General features: G+C 50.5%; 1 protein-coding gene across 1 annotated transcript; it reads left to right on the top strand.

Moving 5' to 3' along the window:
• The first annotated feature begins 7,643 nt into the window (after positions 1-7,643).
• Positions 7,644-14,561, top strand: LOC309854147 (paired immunoglobulin-like type 2 receptor alpha). The gene is made up of 4 exons (XM_082712942.1): positions 7,644-7,888; positions 8,217-8,603; positions 12,115-12,294; positions 14,135-14,561. Exons 1-4 carry the CDS (start codon positions 7,834-7,836, stop codon positions 14,137-14,139), a joined length of 627 nt encoding a protein of 208 aa, XP_082569068.1. The 5' UTR covers positions 7,644-7,833; the 3' UTR covers positions 14,140-14,561.
• The last annotated feature ends 1,283 nt before the right edge of the window (positions 14,562-15,844 follow it).

Raw genomic sequence — 15,844 nt, 5'->3', positions numbered from 1 at the left:
ACCACCAAGGAGCCAACACCGATATCATCACAGGAGGGTTTATTTGACAAGCTTAAGTTTGGGCCCAAGTATACCCGACACAGCGGAGTAGGGACTTGGACCCCGAACCAGATTACAGTCAGAGTTTTTTGTTTTAAACATTTTTTTTAAGATTTTATTATTTATTTGACAGAGAGATCACAAGTAGGCAGAGGCAGGCAAAGAGAGGAGGAAGCAGGCTCCCTGCTGAGCAGAGAGCCCGATGCGGGACTCGATCCCAGGACCCTGAGATCATGACCTGAGCCAAAGGCAGCGGCTTAACCCACTGAGCCACCCAGGTGCCCACAGGCAGAGTTTTTAAAGGCAGAGTTGGGGTGGACTCGGTGATGGGTGAGGACAAAGGGGATATTCAGAAGGGCTACCAGGTAAAGAAGACTGTCAGGATATTGGAGGCCTGGTTATTTTCAAGCCAAGGCCATTTTTCCCAAAATGATGTCAGACAGACGGTCGCCAAATTTGACTTCTCATTGACTTTTTCATTGACTCTCCTTCTCGTTTTAATCCTAAAAACATGCCCCGAGGTGACACCTTAGTCGTGACTGTGTCTCCCTTCAGCAGCAGCTGTTGCCCCATGAAAGCCTTGCCTGTACCTTTAAATTTGGGTCCAGCCTTGGTTTCTATTGTAGCTGGGTTCAAGGACCCAAATCTGGTAACGAGTCTGGTAACGTATATACACAATGAAATATTAATCAGCCATAAGTGAGAAAGAAATCGGGACACCTGGGTGGCTCAGTCGTCAAGCGTCAGCCTTCGGCTCAGACCGTGATCCCAGGGTGCTGGGATGGAGTCCCACATCACGCTCCTTCTTGGTAGGAGGCCTGCTTCTCCCTCTCCTACTCCCTCTGCTTGTGTTTCCTCTCTGACTGGGTCTCTCTCTGTCAAATAAATTAATAAAATCTTAAATAAAACAAAAGAAAGGAAGAAAGAAAGAAAGAAAGAAAGAAAGAAAGAAAGAAAGAAAGAAAGAAAGAAAGAAAGAAAGAAATCCTGCCATTTGCAACAATATGGTTGGGTTTTGAAGGCGTTATGGTTCGTGAAATACACCAGAGAGAGACAAATGATCTTACTTACATGTGGAATCTGGGGGAAAAATATAAAAACAAAAAATCCAAAAGACTCATAGGGAGAACAATGCAGTGGTGCCAGAGGTGGGGAAGGGGGCACCATGGGTGGAGGAGGTCAAAACGTACAAACGTCCAGCTATAAAATAAATAAGTCCTGGGGATATAGTGTACATCATATCATGGTGACTATGGTTCATAATACCGTATTGGATATATGAACACAATTAAGAGTAGCTCTTAAAAGTCCCTGTTAACAGAAAGAAAAACATTTTTAGCCATGTTGGAGATGGGGGTCAGCTAGACTTATTGTGATGATCACTTCAAAATAATACAAATGTCAGGGGCATCTGGGTGGCTCAGTGGGTTAAAGCCTCTGCCTTCCCCTCAGGACATGATCCCGACGTCCTGGGATCGAGCCCCACATGGTGCTCTCTGCTCAGCGGGGAGCCTGCTTCCTCCAATCTCTCTCTCTGCCCACCCCTCTCTGCCTACTTGTGATCTCTGTCAAATAGGTACATAAAATCTTAAAAAAGAAATACAAATATCAAATCATTCTGTTGTATACCTGAAGCTCATACAGTGCTATATGTCAATTATATTTTAATTTAAAAAATTAAAGAGAGGGCGCCTGTGTGGCTCAGTGGGTTAGGCCGCTGCCTTCGGCTCGGGTCATGATCTCAGGGTCCTGGGATCAAGTCCCGCATCAGGCTCTCTGCTCAGCAGGGAGCTTGCTTCCTCCTCTCTCTCTATGCCTGCCTCTCTGCCTACTTGTGATCTCTCTCTGTCAAATAAATAAATCTTTAAAAAAAAAAATTAAAAGGAGTGTTCCTGGGTTCGTGGTGTGATAGACTTTTCCCAAGACCTATTGGGAACAGAGACAAAGGAATGTTGTCTAATTTGGCATTGCTGTCGATAAAAAAATAAGTTATTTGGAAATATTGATTATAACAACATATTTAGTGCTTCTACTGAGAGAAAAAATAATTTTTACAACATGAATAGATAATACTTGAACGTGGTGTCAGAAGCCCCTTCCCCCTGGGGTCCTGGCGGCGGTCGCCGCCCCCATGCACCCCTCTCAGATGCGAGCTCCCCCTCTCTGGGTCCTCCCGTCCTCACCCACAGCACACACTTGTGTTGTGTAAACGTTTGTAAACCACTTCCTCACAGGAGCTCACTGTCTGGCGACCGCCCCCAGCCCTGACACACTCCGCGTCTGACCTGGTAGTTCGGGGTCACCCGTCTCGCCGCTGAAAGGCAGACGCGGGAGGCAGGGACTGCCCGGGGCCAACCGCCAAGGACCCCGGAGACCCCTGTGAGTTCCAGAAGCTGGCAGAGGCGGGAAGGACCCTCCCCAGAGCCTTCAGAGGGGCCACGACCCCGCTGACACCTTGAGTGTGGACCTCCGGCCTCCAGAATGGTGAGGGATCGCCCGTCTGCTGTTGCAAACCCAAACCGCATAAACACGGCCGGCGGGGACCACAGCGACATGAAGTTCTGGGGCTAACTGGGACTGCAGCCCCCACCTCAGCTCAGATGCATCGGCCAGTTCCCTTGCCAGCCCATGCTCAGCTCGGATTCCTAAAACCCTTTTACAGATTAAGGCAGGGAAGAAAGACGAAGAGGACCCACGTGGCCACCGTAATTCATGTTCAGTTAGAATTCTGTGAAATCACAGAAACAGAATCATGTCATGGCTTTTTCTCCTAAATTCCCTGATGACCACCGGAAGCCCACAGAGAGAAGGGTCCTGGAGCTGACTGGGACATTCTGGGGAATGTTGTGCGGCCCTTATGGAACACAGGCATTCCTAAAAATTAAGTGGGTGCACAACACTGTAAATGAGCTTAATGCCACTGAGCGGTCTACTTAAAAATGGCTCCAATGGTAAATTTTTTTGCTAGGTATGTATTATCACCACAAAAATGATAATCAAAGACATTAAATACAAACTCACAAATAAATTATGTTTAAAAAGAAGGAAGCTCCCTGCTAGCTTCTCTCCTCCATACTTATTCTACCACTTACTACTATGACCTATGCTCTTGAGGTCATTCCTGCTCTTGTGTCTGTACCCTGGGAATGAGGTAGAAACACCTGCTGTTGTGTTGAAGTCACTCAAATTCAGTGACTTCACCCTGGGACGGGGAGTCGTCCGCTCGGGCTGCCATAAGGAGATGCCACAGACCCGGCGCCTCAAGTATCGGGAATTTCCCTTGGTTCTGGAGTCCAGGAAGTCCAAGATCAAGATGCTGGCAAGGTAGGCTGCATTCTGAGGTAAGCACTGATGAATGGCTTTGGTAGGAAGGGCTGTGGGAAGAGACAGGAGGTTGGGGAAGTTAAGCTGTTGGAGGAGCTGGGAGAAGGACCATCCTTTGGGAAAGACCCAGACTCACAAGGCACACAGTCCTGAGCGTCGTCCAGACTCTAGGCTTGCCCAGTAGAGGAAACTGGAGCAAGTGAGGTGACCCCTCTGAACTTCGTGTCTTCTTTGGATGGATGGGAATAAAATTCCGTATTTTCGGGCGCCTGGGTGGCTCAGTGCGTTAAGTCTCCGCCTTCAGCTCAGGTCATGATCTCAAGATCCTGGGATCCAGCCCTGCATCCAGATCTCTGCTCAGCGGGGAGTCTGCTTACCCCCTCTCCCTGCCTGCCTCTCTGCCTACTTGTGATCTCTCTCTGTCAAATAAATAAATAAATAAAATCTTAAAAAGAAAAAAAATCCTTTATGTCACAGGTTTGCACTGAAAATGGAAGGTAACAGACAAGACAGGTCCTCCACGTCCGTGTCCTTGCCCCAGGGCTGTGGTTACCCATGTTTTCATGTGGCCGTGAGCTGTATGTCTTCTTGGACAAAGTATCTCTTCAAATCATTAGCTCATGTTTACAACTGGGATTTTTTTTCCACAAATTTTAAGGGTTCTTTGAATATTTGGGGTACAAAGCCTTTGTCAGTTACGTGATTTGTCAACATTGTCTCCCAATCTGTAGCATCTCTCATATTCTTGATGGCATCGTTTGAAGAACAGATTTCATTTTGAGGGGCTCCAATGTGTCAATATTTGATTTAATGCTTGAGTCTAAGAAATCTGTGCCTAACCCAAAGTCACAAGGATTTTCTCCTGTTTTTTTTACTTGATGTAAATAATTTTAGGACTTACATTTAGGCTGATGATTGATTTTGAGGTAATTTTTATAGATAGTGCAAAATATGAATTGAAGTTCACTTTTTAAATATAAATTTCCAGTTGTTCAAAAGACTGTAATTTCTCCACTGGATCGCGTTTGCGTCTTTGTTAGAAATAAACTGACCCCAGAATTGTGGATCTCTTTCTTTACTCTGTTCTGTTCCATTGAAACAATTTCTCTGTCTTGATACCAATACATTTTGATGACAGTAGCTTTATAGTAAGTCTTAAAGTCAGGTAGCATAAACTTTGTTCTTCATTTTCAGTTTTTAGCCATTCGTAGCACCCTGAATTTCTGTAGGAAGTTTAGAATTAGCTTGTCAATTTCTACAAAATAGCCTACTGAGATTTGGTTGAGATTGTGTCTGTTTTAAAAAAATATTTTTATTTACTTATTTGACAGAGAGAGATCACAAGTAGGCAGAGAGGCAGGCAGAGAGAGAAGGTAGTAGTCTCCCCGCTGAGCAGGGAACCTGACGTGGGGCTCAATCCCAGGACCGTGGGATCACGACCCAAGCCAAAGGCAGAGGCTTTAACCCACTCAGCCACCGAGGTGTCCCGATATTGTGTCTATCTACATATTAATTAGGGACGAATTGACATCTGAACGGTATTGAATATGTATGTATGTACATATGAATGTATGAGATCCCCATTCATCAATCTCTATTTCTCTCAGGAATGTTTTCTAATTATCATGTTCAGATCTTGTACATTTTCTATTTATTTCCTACTATTTCATATTTTGAAGCTCTTGTGTTACCATTTTCATTTGACTTCCACTTTTTGTAGGTAAACAATTGATTTTCATGTATTGCTCTTGTATTCTGTGAACTTGCTTAAATCACTTATAGCTCTAGTAGCTTTTTTGTCCATTCCATTGGATCTTCTACATAAACAATTAAGTTATCTGTAAATGAAGAACTTTTCTTTCTTTCTTTCCAATCCACAGGGCTTTTGGTTCAATTGCTTTTTTTTTTTTTTTTTTTTTTTTGGTCTCGATTCTTATATTCGCAGGATTTTAATTTGTACAAGCGACTGAGCGATGACACAGAGAGGGTCGTGACACTGAAAGGTTTTTATAACACACATTTCCTGCCGAGAATGAAAACGCCATGCCAGAGAGGGCCACCTGGGGAAGCACTAGAAGCAGAGGCCAGACCAGGGGGAAGGCCCAGACCATATGTAGCCTTTAGCGTGTTTTCCCCTGGCAAAACAAGCAAGGAAGCGAAAACAGCTTAGGATTGGCTATTTTAACTAATTCTGGTGGGTTGTGGGTCACAAGTACTATGGCTAGTTCTCTAGCACCTGGAACAGGATGAACGCAGGGCAGGGGATATACAGGCTTGGTGATAAGAGTTAGATGAAGGAGGTAGTTTAGAGGATGGGCCCTGGATTGATTAGTTTGCATAGGAAAGGCAGGCTCCTAGGAATGCCCTATGCTCTTAGAATAGGCTAGCCTTGGCAGGGACCATCTCTCCCCAGCCAACAAGGCCACAAATGTCAGAGCATCAAGAATGCAGAAGGTTAAAAACAATAAGTTAATCAATTGCCCCGATTGAATGAATGCCAAATACATAAATGCAAAATCTAAGAAAACACAGACACTTTTCTTTCTTTGCCTTGCTTTATTGCATGGGCTAGAACCTCAATCATAATACATGGAGGTAGTGACACCAGGCATGTTTGCCTTACTCCTGGTTTGGGGAAAAAGGCTGAGCGGGGTGAGGTACCCTGGAGGAAGAAGGGACTTGGGTAGTGATAGATGTGGCCAGTGAGGAGGAGAGAACAGAAACCTAGGGAAACTTGGAAGAAGATCTAAGGCGATATTTTCAAAAAGGGGTCCACCGGGACGCCTGGGTGTCTCAGTGGGTTAAGCCTCTGCCTTCGGCTCAGGTCATGGTCTCAGGGTGCTGGGATCGAGCCCTGCATCAGGCTTTCTGCTCAGCAGAGAGCTTCCCCCTCTGTCTGCCTCTCTGCCTACTTGTGATCTCTCTCTCTCGAATAAATAAATAAAATCTTTTTTTTTTTTTAAAGTGGTCCACCACTCATGGCCCTCACTCTCTCTCCCCCTCATCACATGGCTTCTGACCCCTCGCCCATGACCACCCTCTGGACTAAAGAGCTGTATTTAGGCTGTGCCCATCTAGGAATCAATTCCAGACCCTCCTGCTCACAGAACCCCACCCCGTGAGTAGAACCACAACTCAAGGCTGATGACTGGTCCCTCTCATTGCTTCCACTGCCAGAAGAGGAGGCCACCTCCTGTGATGAAATCATACTCTCCCACCATCACCTTCTATGCAGTAAGCCAACTCCAACTTCATTGGGGGCAGGGAGGGAGCAGAGCCTCCTAGAACCTGCCCAGGGAGTCACCAGAGGTCCCAACCCCAGTCTCTGACCCCCACCCGCCACCAGACACAAGCTGGCAGTGCAGCTCCTTTGGAGATGGTCCAGAGGCTGTCACCAGGGTGACTCTGTTGCTCTGGGCCTTATATCCCTCCTACCCAAGGAAGGCTTTGGATGAGTCAGGACTCTCCCAGCTCTGGAGGGAATCACCTGAGGAGTATTAGAAAACTATAGCCTCCAGAGAGTCAGCCTCCAGAACTCTGCTCTCAGGAGCTGAGGCCCAGAGGTTTTGTGGGACAACCAGACAGAAGCATCCAGAAGGATCAGAATGCACTGTGGACTCAGCAAGTCTAGAGTTTCAGTCCTGGACCTCCTACCTGAGACTCATGCAACCTGGTGCGGGTCTCCTCTGAGCCTTGGTCTCCTCACCTAGAGTAGAGAACAGAAGGACCTACAGATACGGTCTCGCATCCTGGGGGGTCAAAGAATGGCCTCCAGAAAGCCCACCCTTTCTTCTTAACCACAGGGAGGGTGTGAGATTGCCCAAAAGGATCTGATCAGGGCAGGGAAGGGGTCTTGTAGGCCTGGGTCTGCACAGGACAGCAGGGGAGGGGCTGAAGGGGAACCACTGCTTGGAAGGACAGGGACCAAGAGCAAGCTGGGTGTTCCTGGTGCTGGGGCTGGAGGTCGAGGGCATCTCAACACCAGTGGTTCCCTCCTCCTTCTCTCTTCTCAGAGACTCCTGGATGCCTGTCCTCTCGCTGGAAGACCTGGAGCTGAATCTGCTCACGCCCCTTCCCCGCCAGGAGCAGTTAAGACGGACTCCTAAGGAGATGTAGAGGTGCTGGCAGTTGCCAGGAGTGGAGGCAGAAGAGGAGAGGCCACACATGGCCAAGGGCAGAACCATGGCCTTCTGCAGGAAGATAGAGGCTGAGGCCTCATGGCTCTCTGTGCTCTGACCACAAGGAAGCACTTTTGCAATATAAGAAAAGAAGAAACCAGATTGATAAAGTGCTGGTCACTCTGGGGACGGGTGAGTTTGGGGAAGGCTCGCACCCTCCCTTGCTCTTCTGAAGGGGCCTGATCCTCGCTCTCTGGGTGTCTCCCGACTCCCCAAGGAGGCACCTCCTAGGGCCTCCCTCTGGCCTTGACGGAGCTGCTGTCGTCTCCTCCCCAGGGAGGAGAGTGAGACAATGGGTCTGTTCCTGCTGCTGTCTCTGCTGCTGCTGCCGTCACGTCTGCAGGCCGGTGAGTGTCCGGGACACCCCGGTTCTGCCCCGAGGCCCAGCGAGTCCCCAGCAAGGGCTGTGGCTGCGCAGCTGGACAGGGGGTCTGCTGGGGGAGCTGGCCAGGCCTCCCAGCCGCAGCGAGCGACGGGCTGGTCCCATAGTGCTGGTCAGCCCCAACCCTTCACCCTCCTCCCTACCCCATGCCGGGCGAGGGGAACACCCAGGCCAGGGAGCCAGTCCTACCATCTGTCCCACTACTGCCCTTCGGGGAGGGTGTCAGAAGGGCTGGGCTTATCGTCTTCATCTCTCCCCGTGGCTTCAAGTCTCTCCTCTCCCCGCTCCTGCAGGTAGATCAGCAGAGTGTGATACAGCTAACTACGGAATCAAGCAACGAGACCGCCTCTCAGCCCCCAAGGGTGGCTCCGTCCGCATCCCTTTCTCCTTCTATCACGGCTGGGAGTTAGCCCCGGATCCCAGAGTGAGTGTAGCCTTGAGACGGACAGACTTCCATGGGCCGTTCATCTACAACAGTACTCGGCCTTTCATCCATAAGGACTACGAGAACCGGATCTCCCTTGAATTATCACCGGGTCAGAGGTCTGGCTCCCTGCAGATATCAAACCTGCAGGAGAAGGATGGGAATTTGTACTTTTGCCGCATCCAAGTGGAAACATTAAGATGCGGCACGAAGGTGTGGCAGGCCCTCGACGGAACCAAACTCACCATCACCCCCGGTGAGTCCAGCTGCCCCGGCAGCCACCACGCTCGCCCTGAGGCTCCTAAAGGCCATGGCGCCCGCATCCCCCAGGCCTGGCCCAGGCCCCCCTCTTCCTGGGCGCCCTTCTCTCAAACTCCTCTCCCACACCACCTCCTCCCCAGCCCTCTGCCGACTTGACTCTTTCTCCGCCATGTCCCCAGGCCCGGGCTGCCCTCCCTGCCACCCCCTCACAGCTCCTTCCAGACCCAGCCCCACGCCCCCAGCCTCAGCACCTTCTGGGCTGCCCAGTTACTCTCCCTTCCTGCCCTAAGCGGGGGCTCCAGCCTTCTCCCTGCCCTGCCCCAGGCCTTCCTGACATCACCAGGATGTGGGCTGCCTTCCCTTTGTCATGGGTCCACATCGCAGCCCCACCCAGCCCCATTCTCCCCAGAGCCATGGGCTCAGCCCAGTGCACCCAGCAGGTGCCCAGAGATGACCCACCCGAGAGCCCGGATCCCTGGCGACGCCCCATGCCCTGTTTTCCCGATCCCCCCACTTCCTCCTGCTCTGCTCCTCGGAACCCAGACCGCAGTGCTCCCCGCCCAGCCCCATCCCTCCTCTCCTTCCCCATCTCCCTCTTCCCCTGCCTCCATCCTCCTTACACTCCTTGCTGTCCCATCCCTAGTCCCCGCCTCTGCCTGTCCTGTCCCCGTTGTCCACTCCGATCTCGCCCCTCCGTGCTGGCCTTTGAGAGGCACAAGTACAGCTGCTCCTGCTCACTGTGCCCTGTGGGGTGAACAGCTTCGTATGTGTCGCCGAGATTAACCTGCCCCACGGCCCTATAGTAACAGCAGGTACTGCCATCGTCTTCCTGCCGCAGATAGGGACACTGAGGCTCGAACACCCTAAGGACCTGCCCAAAGCCACCATCATAGTGCAGGTGGGACTTGAACCCAGTTTATCCCTGGAGCCTCCACTCTTAACCAGTAACTGCTCAACCTCACCAGCTGACCGGATGCTATCATTGTCTTGACCTATTTTTCGTGAATAATAGATGTGCTACATTACTAGATCCTCCATGTAACTCGGCAGCCCGTGGGAACTTGAACCTGCGTTTGTCCCCACAGCAGGGTGGGGAGGGCATCTCTCCCAGGAGCAGGCACAGGGGGTGCGCTGTCTGTAGACTTCCTTAAAAACGAAAAACCGTAGGTTTGCTTTTACAGCTACTCGCGCTGGCAATTCCAAACTATACATCACTGCTCCTGGTGGGAAGGTCACTGTCTGTGTCCCCAGCCCTGGTAACCACTGCCCCACAGGACCACTGCGCTGGTTTTAGAGCAAACAGAAAATGGCTCACAACTGAATTAGGCCAGACAGGCTTGGGTTTATATTTTGGGCACCTCCTGCACCTTCCTTTAAGTGGCCATTTCAGGAAGATTTTGGCTCTTCTCAGACCCTCCTCCTCTTCCTTCCTTAATTCTCTTAACTCTTCTCATTTCTCAGGTTCAGTCACATTCGTTATGAGTTATTCATCAATAAATTATTTTTTCAATTAGTACAATTAATTGGATATTCATGCTCATATTTTTTAAAATATAGGGAAGTAATAAATAGAAGTTTAACCTAAGTGCAGTATCACCACACAAAAACATGCCCTAAGGGAAATTGGCAGCAAATAGAACTGAGAAGTCTGTGCTTGGCTTAACCATGCTTTTTACATACAGATGTTTTCATTTTGTATCTAAGTCTCACTGTATTCTCCTCTGTAAATTCCTCTTTTTATGTCTTAGCCCAAAATCCGGTATTCCACTAGGAGCTGAAAATACTTTATTTTCTTCTGATTTTTGTATGCTTTCTTTTGGCAGGAAAACTCACTGATCTAGTGAGGATTTCTTTTGCTATATGGTGTGAGCTCAAGAACTACATTGATCTTCATAGCGAGAAACAAATCAATCGTCCCAGCTAGATTTATGGAATCTTTTTTTCTCTTCTCCATTGACTCATAGGCCTGGACTTTTTGTAGGATAGCACCCACTTCTGGTCTGTCAACCCCATTTCCCTGTCTTTTCCCTTGTCTCTACCAACACGGATCTAGGGATTGTAACTTTTCACGGTTCAGTGGCTGGTAAGTCTATGTCCATCAGAACCACGTTACTTCCCTAGAAACCTTACTATTGTTTTGGTCTGTTGTTTCACATAAATATTAGAATAAGCTCACCAAGTTCTGAAGAATACACTTAGAGGTATTTTTAAAACCAGACTTGCATTAAACCTATAAGGCAATTGACAGAAACGGAAATCAGTGTGAGTCCAATCCTCCCACGGGAATGGGCCCTAATTTATATCCTTCAATAACCTCTGCAGTGTTCTTCCACAGACCATGTAAATATCTCACAAGACGCTATCCTCTAAATCCTCTATTTTTTTTACTAATATGCAACATTATTTTTGGAATGTTCATTTTCTATGATTTTCACTAGAAAATATTGCATAAATTCTGGCCAGATGCCGGGTTATAGGCATGTTTACCCGCCCCTCCCTATCCAGCTCTACGAAAATGACAGCAAAAGGAAATGTTTACGACAAAATCCACAAGGACAAAAAACATGAGAGTCGTGTGGTCAAAAACAGTATTTGGGAAGCTGGAAAAGGTGGACTAATGTCCCTGACCTAGGAGACCAGGGGAGCTTAGCTCTAAACCAGCAGTGGGGAGACCCGGAAGAAAGGCATCTTTTTAACTACAAAATCCCCTGATGGTTCAGCAAGGGTCACCCCAGAACCCTTGACAGTGGGAGTGCAAGGGCGTCAGACAATGGAAGATTCGGCCAGAATCTATTTAAGAAGCAAGGAAACCTCTATGACCCCTTCCTACCCAGCAGACTGGACATTTGCTTTCCAGAAAGGATGGACCAGAGGGAGTTTGGGGGCACCACCCCAGGCATACTGGTGGCAAGGGATGAATCCTTAAAACTGGAGATCTGGTGAACTGATGAGACCCAAAATGTCCAGCCGCCTTTGATGCCTCCCAGTTCTCAGGCAACGCAGCTGGTATCTCCCATCCCGTGAGGGACAAGAAATCAGGAGATTCTTCTCTGGGAAATCTCTCTGATGGAAACCCCAAAGGATCCAGAAATCCTAACAGATCCTACAGCCCAGTAGCGGACAAGCACTTTCTCCCAGACCACACACACGCCTCCAGTCAGTGTGGCTTCTGTGCATCGGCCTCCAAGGGGACAAGGACGTGGGGTCTTGGTCTCTCCGGGAATCCCCTAGCCCTGAGGATTGCCTCTGCTGTGCCTGGGATGCCTGAGGCTAGAGTTTAGGGGTCCCTATTTGTAGGCGATGAAATGAGGTTCTGAGGTCACACCACTGATGAGAGGTAGAGTCAGAATCTAAGCTGGGTGATGTGGATTATTACCCACTCCCTGTGTGAGAGCTTCAGAGAGTGGTCCTCCCTCCTCGGTGTTCCCCAAAGTAGGGAACAAGATGTGATGGTTTCTTCACCAGTCCTCCAGGGGAGAATCTGCTAAATTCTCATGTCTTCTCAGCTCTCAAGATGACCACCACTGGCCCCAACACCACTGGCCTCAGTGTCTTGGAAGGCAATAGGAGCTCAGCATCTTCACCCAGGAGTGTGGAACCCGTGGTCATAGTGACAGTGGCCAACACTGTGCTCAAAACTGCAATTTTGGGACTGATACTCTACCTCAGGTGGAAGAGGAGCAAAGGTGAGTTATTCGGGTCCATGCTCCCCCCCCAAGTTTCCCTACTGAGTATTTCTCAGAACCACTTGCATCAGAATAACCCTGGGTCCTCTGCATTAAAAAATGTCCCTGCTGGGCATGAGGTCTGGGCTTGGGAATTTGCATTCTTATTTATTTTTTTAATAAGATTTATTTTTTTTTAAGATCTTATTTCTTGATTTGACAGAGAGATCACAAGTAGGCAGAGCAGCAGGCAGAGAGAGAGGGAGAAGCAGGCTCCCCGCTGAGCAGAGAGCCCGATGCAGGGCTGGATCCGAGCTGAGGGCAGAGACCTTAACCCACTGAGCCACCCAGGTGCCCTGGAATCTGCATTTTTAAAGTCAAGTGCTTATGTGTGCGCGATCAAGTTTGAGAACCAGTGCTCCACGCCCTGGAGCAGGGTAACAGAAGATAACAAATGTAAATAAAGAGTAAGTCCTGCTTTCCAGGAGCTCAGAGCCGGAAGGAAGGGAGCTCTTTGCCTCACTTGCAAAGAGCTGTGTAGGTCTGGAGAAAGGAGGGGAATCAGGGAGGACTTCCCATAGGAAGTGACCCTGTACAATGTGAGAGCTAGCCATGCAAACAGTGAGGGTGGGAAAGAGGTCACTATCCATATAGGGGCAGGAGATCAGGGAGGGAACCGTAGGTAGCTCAGTGCTGTGGAGGAGGCTGGCGAAGGGAGAGAGAACCTTGTAAATGACTCCCAAGAGCCTGTGATCCCAGAGGCAACGTGAAGCAGGGAAGTGGCCACCTCAGCTCTTCCTTCCGGATCCATTAGTCTGTGCTGGTGGGGCCAGAGGTGGACCAGGCGGGGCCAGTCTATTGTGGTGGCAGTGGGTGGAGGGAGAGAGCCAGATCCTGGAACAGGTTAAGAAGGAAAACCAGTAAGACTTGGGGATTGCGTAGAGGCCAAGGAGTCCATGGGGAAACCACCAAGCAAATTAGAGAACACGGAGGTCAAGACCACGTTTGGGGAAGGACAATGGTTCCTTAGTCTGGGTATGTTGGAGAGGTGCCTGTGTGGCCTCTGCGGAGAGAGGTCCCTCGGCAGTGTGGGTGTCCGCATCTATAGCTCAAGAAGACAGAGCTGCCACCCCAAATAAAATCAAGATTCTATAACTGAGTAGAAAGAAATGAATGGAAACTGGGTAAGCAAGGAGCATCCACTACCATAGGCCTCATCCGGAATTAGAGATGTGTCAGCTAAGTGTGGCCTAAGGACAGGGGAACAGGAGAGCTCAAGGAGCTCGTGAGAGGGGGAATGCAGAGGAGAGGGTCAGCAGGGAGCTTGGACAGCCGGAAAGAAAGTGGATTATTAAGGGACAAGAGTTCACGGGGTCAAAGCGCAGGCATAGCCAGCAGGATGATAACAGGAGAAAGCTGGAAGGAAAGAAAGTTGTAGCAGAAAAATGATGCTGGCGTTTAATATTGCAGAGTTCTCAGTGCCAGGGATTAAAAAAAAAAAAAAAAAAAAAAAAAGTCCAGGGTATGGTGGGATAGAGGGTCCTGGAGTTTAGGAGATGTAGGAGTCCCGTTTGTCCAGAGGGTTGTCTCCGTGGAGGGTGGGCCCTCCCAGGATGGTGTTGGGCGGTGGAGGGGTTGTCTGTGATGCAGGGGCCAATCCTTGGGAAATGCTGCAAAGAGACTCTGGAGGAGGAGGAAGGAAGAGGCCGGTGGGGAGACTGGCAGGGTTCAGGGGCGAAAGGTGGAGAGGAACGGGCCGCAGCTCAGACCCGGGTCCCAGCCATGAGGCTCAAAAGGCAAGAGAGGAACAGCTGCCCCTCCCCGTCCACGGTCTCACCCCCTTCTCCTTCCTTCTCGCCAGGATGAAGCCCAGGGCGACAACCCCATCCTCTATGCCTCCCTCACCCTCTCCAGCTCCTCATCACGGGCAGCACCTCCCCACCTCCCTCCCAAGGAGGCCCCGCAGGAGGAGACCCTATATTCTCTCGTAAAGGCCTGACGAGTGGGACTGGAGGATGATGCCTTAGACTGAGCTGCCCAGCGGGTCACAGCCTCTGATAATGACCCCGGCCAGACGGGAAGACTCAGAAGCCAGTGGGTGTGGAAGGCCTCCAAGGACCACAGAGAGACAGAGCCATCTGCTCCAACCCCCTCTCCACCTTCCCAGCCCTTGCCCAGAGAGTCACAGGGCTGGTGGAATTTGCCCGAAGGCATCTAAGGAGGAAACTGATGGCACCTTCCACTCTGTCTTCTTCTCACCACGAATGAATTAAAATAAAAGCTCACACGCCAGATCCCTCCCCTAGTACTGGAGTTGGGTGACTGCCTCGGGGTGGGACACAATAAACCCAGACGCTGGTAGCCAGTCCAGAAGCCAGGGGCTGCCCCTCCTCTGCCCATTCCCCTTCCCCTCCGATCAGAACGAGCACGCACTTGCCAAGTGCACCACCTCATTTAGGCGCCTCCAACACGCTATGCCCGGGCTGGATGCGCTCACCCGAACCGTGAACAGGACCACAGGGGTCAGCGCTTTTCTCCAGGCCACGCGCCTAGTAAGTGGCTGAGCCGGGGTCTGAACCCAGACCTGCCCTCCCCGACGACGGCCTTCTCCCAGGACTCAGGTGTCCCGGCCTTCCCACATCCCTCAGACTGTGCCAGCCTCCCACAGACACAGGGACGGGCCCCAGGGAGTGGAGGGTAGCGAGGGAAGCCGAAGGGAAGTCCGAGGTTAGAGACCTGCTGCGGAGAGCGGGAACCTGTTTTATTAACACGGGAACTGCACAGCTAGGACTTCAGCCAGTTGACATGTAGCCAGTCACCAAGCTCACACTCAGCAGCTTCTCAGGGACCCTCTGAGGGGCGCCCCCTGCTGCCGGCAGGGAAGGGGTGACAGAGCAGCAGGGAGCCAGGTGCACACAGTTATTCCTCCAAGAAGGCCAAGGTGAAGTCCCCGGCGGCATCTCCACACCACGGCTCCTCCAGCTGCTCTGGCTCTGTCCCAACATCTTCCAGGAACTGCTCTAGGTCCAGGTCACTGGAGGCGTCACCGGCAGGGAGGACACTTCCAGCCTCCGGAGGCCGGGATTCCTTGGGTCCCGGCCCTTCTTCCCCCCTCCCCCACCCCCTCCATGGGACCCACACCCGTGATGTGCTGATGGGGTCGGGCGCTTGGGCATCACTCTAGCTTCTTTGTCCTCAGACAAGCTGCTTGCTTGCTTTGGGGAACTTCTTGTTTTTAGCCCGATTATTTTTTTCTCCCTCCTAAAGCTTTGACCCATCGACTCTCATCCTACCCTGGGATCCCTGCCCCAAAGCCCCCTGGCAAGACACCTGGAGCTTCCCGTAGGAGGACGGGATCGGGGAGGACTTTGAGTGGTGCCCCTGTGTTTGCAGAGCAGACAGGATACTGGAACTTCTCCGGAGGCTGGGCAGGTCAGACACTCATGTCCTGGGCAAGGAGTCAGAGCTGGGCCACAGGGAACAGATGCCCAGAGAAGTCAGGAAATGAGCAGTGTTTGTCACATGGTGTTAGAGACAAAACACCAAGTTCTGGAGCATTCAGAGAAACATT

This window comes from Mustela nivalis, assembly GCF_964662115.1.
Source record: "Mustela nivalis genome assembly, chromosome: 19".
In the NCBI taxonomy this organism is placed as follows: Eukaryota; Metazoa; Chordata; class Mammalia; order Carnivora; family Mustelidae; genus Mustela; species Mustela nivalis.
This window is presented reverse-complemented; position numbering and strand designations above follow the sequence as displayed.

Excerpts from the sequence above, each read along its gene's own strand:
- LOC309854147 (XM_082712942.1), top strand. The coding sequence starts at position 7,834 with ATGGGTCTGTTCCTGCTGCTGTCTCTGCTGCTGCTGCCGTCACGTCTG. Across the intron at positions 7,889-8,216 it reads GCCGTCACGTCTGCAGGCCG|GTAGATCAGCAGAGTGTGAT; the intron begins GTGAGTGTCCGG and ends CCGCTCCTGCAG. Across the intron at positions 8,604-12,114 it reads CAAACTCACCATCACCCCCG|CTCTCAAGATGACCACCACT; the intron begins GTGAGTCCAGCT and ends ATGTCTTCTCAG.